The following is a 1,302-nucleotide window of genomic DNA, read 5'->3' on the forward strand; positions in this document are numbered from 1 at the left end:
GAGCCCAGGGACACGGGAATCCAGGATCTCCTACAAGGACACGGCCCAGACCCCGAGCCCAGGGACACAGGAACCCAGGATCTCCTACAAGGACACGGCCCAGACCCCGAGCCCAGGGACACAGGAACCCAGGATCTCCTATAAGGGTCTGTTGTGATCCACAGGGTTTTCACTGGCTGGTTTTCAGAAGTAGAATGCCAGGCCTTTCTTCCTAGTCTGTCTTAGTCTGGAAGCTCACTAAAATCTGTTCTGCATCACAGCAACATGCAACTTTCACTGACAGATGGGTGGTGGCTGCCCCTGAGGTGCAAGGGCTGGGAATTTGTGTCAAATATTAAACTCACTAAACAGTATTATTTATTGTGCAGAAACATACTGACACATCCCTGAGGCATGGAAACCCGCATGGGCACGACAGCTCAACCTCAGAGAGTGGTGACCTTCGGGGAGGGAGGAAAGCGAATGAACTGGAACAAATACAGAAAACAGGTGGCACTCACTAAATGTGGGTGCCGCTGTATTATTTGCTGCACATTTCTGTATTTTTAAAACATTTCATTTTTTAAGGGCCGCTCTCTCATTACCGTCAGAGGCACACTGCGTGTCAACAGGCAAATCGCTCAGCTCACCCTCTCAACAGCCCACACCTTCTCTCTAACAGGAGATGACACCCGCTCTACACATACATACATTAGTAACAAACTCTAAGACCAGCTTTGCCTTATCAGCAACAGGCATACCTCTACTGAATCACACCAAGAAAAGCAACTTACTTGAGCCCAGTCTTCACAAATTTCTGCCAATCACCAGGATCAACTTCATTAAGTGAATGCTATGAAAGCAAGCAAAAAAAAATAAATGTGAGACATCGCAATTGAAAAAATGACTAACTGCCCAAGCTGTGCAACCTTCAAAAGGGCACCTGCCTCTCTGGGCCTAGACTCCTCCACTCTAAGCGTGGGATCAGAGAGTTGAAAAAGAGGAGCTCAGGTGACTGTTCCTGCTCTAATGTTCTGTGAGGCTACTCAGGGTCGTCTCTGTTCAGGCCTCTCTACGTAATGTTTGATAAACAGGAGAAAGCTCAAACTTACAGGGGCAGGGAGCAAAAGAACAAAGACTGATCCTAAAACAGAGCAAAAACTAAAATGCAGAGCATGGATTAAAATGAGAGTTACTCAGAAAATAATGGGATACAGTTACCCAGGAGCCCTGGTGGCACAGTCATTAAGAGCTTGGCTGCTAACCAAAAGGTCAGCAGTTCTAATCCACCAGCTACTCGCTGGAAGCCCTATGGGGCAGTTC

The 1,302-nt window shown here is 47.5% G+C and overlaps 1 protein-coding gene across 1 annotated transcript in view; it reads right to left on the minus strand.

Moving 5' to 3' along the window:
* The window catches only part of URB1 (URB1 ribosome biogenesis homolog), an 85,910-nt gene that overhangs the window by 32,659 nt on the left and 51,949 nt on the right, over window positions 1-1,302 (minus strand). Inside the window, exons 24-25 of the mRNA XM_023741298.1 lie at window positions 927-951; window positions 774-832 (exon numbers count right to left, since the gene is read on the minus strand). Coding sequence (XP_023597066.1) covers window positions 774-832; window positions 927-951 — 84 coding nt within the window. The remainder of the gene's footprint in view (window positions 1-773; window positions 833-926; window positions 952-1,302) is intronic.

The sequence above is a fragment of the Trichechus manatus genome, unplaced genomic scaffold (genome assembly GCF_000243295.1).
Source record: "Trichechus manatus latirostris isolate Lorelei unplaced genomic scaffold, TriManLat1.0 scaffold00177, whole genome shotgun sequence".
Taxonomy (NCBI): Eukaryota; Metazoa; Chordata; class Mammalia; order Sirenia; family Trichechidae; genus Trichechus; species Trichechus manatus.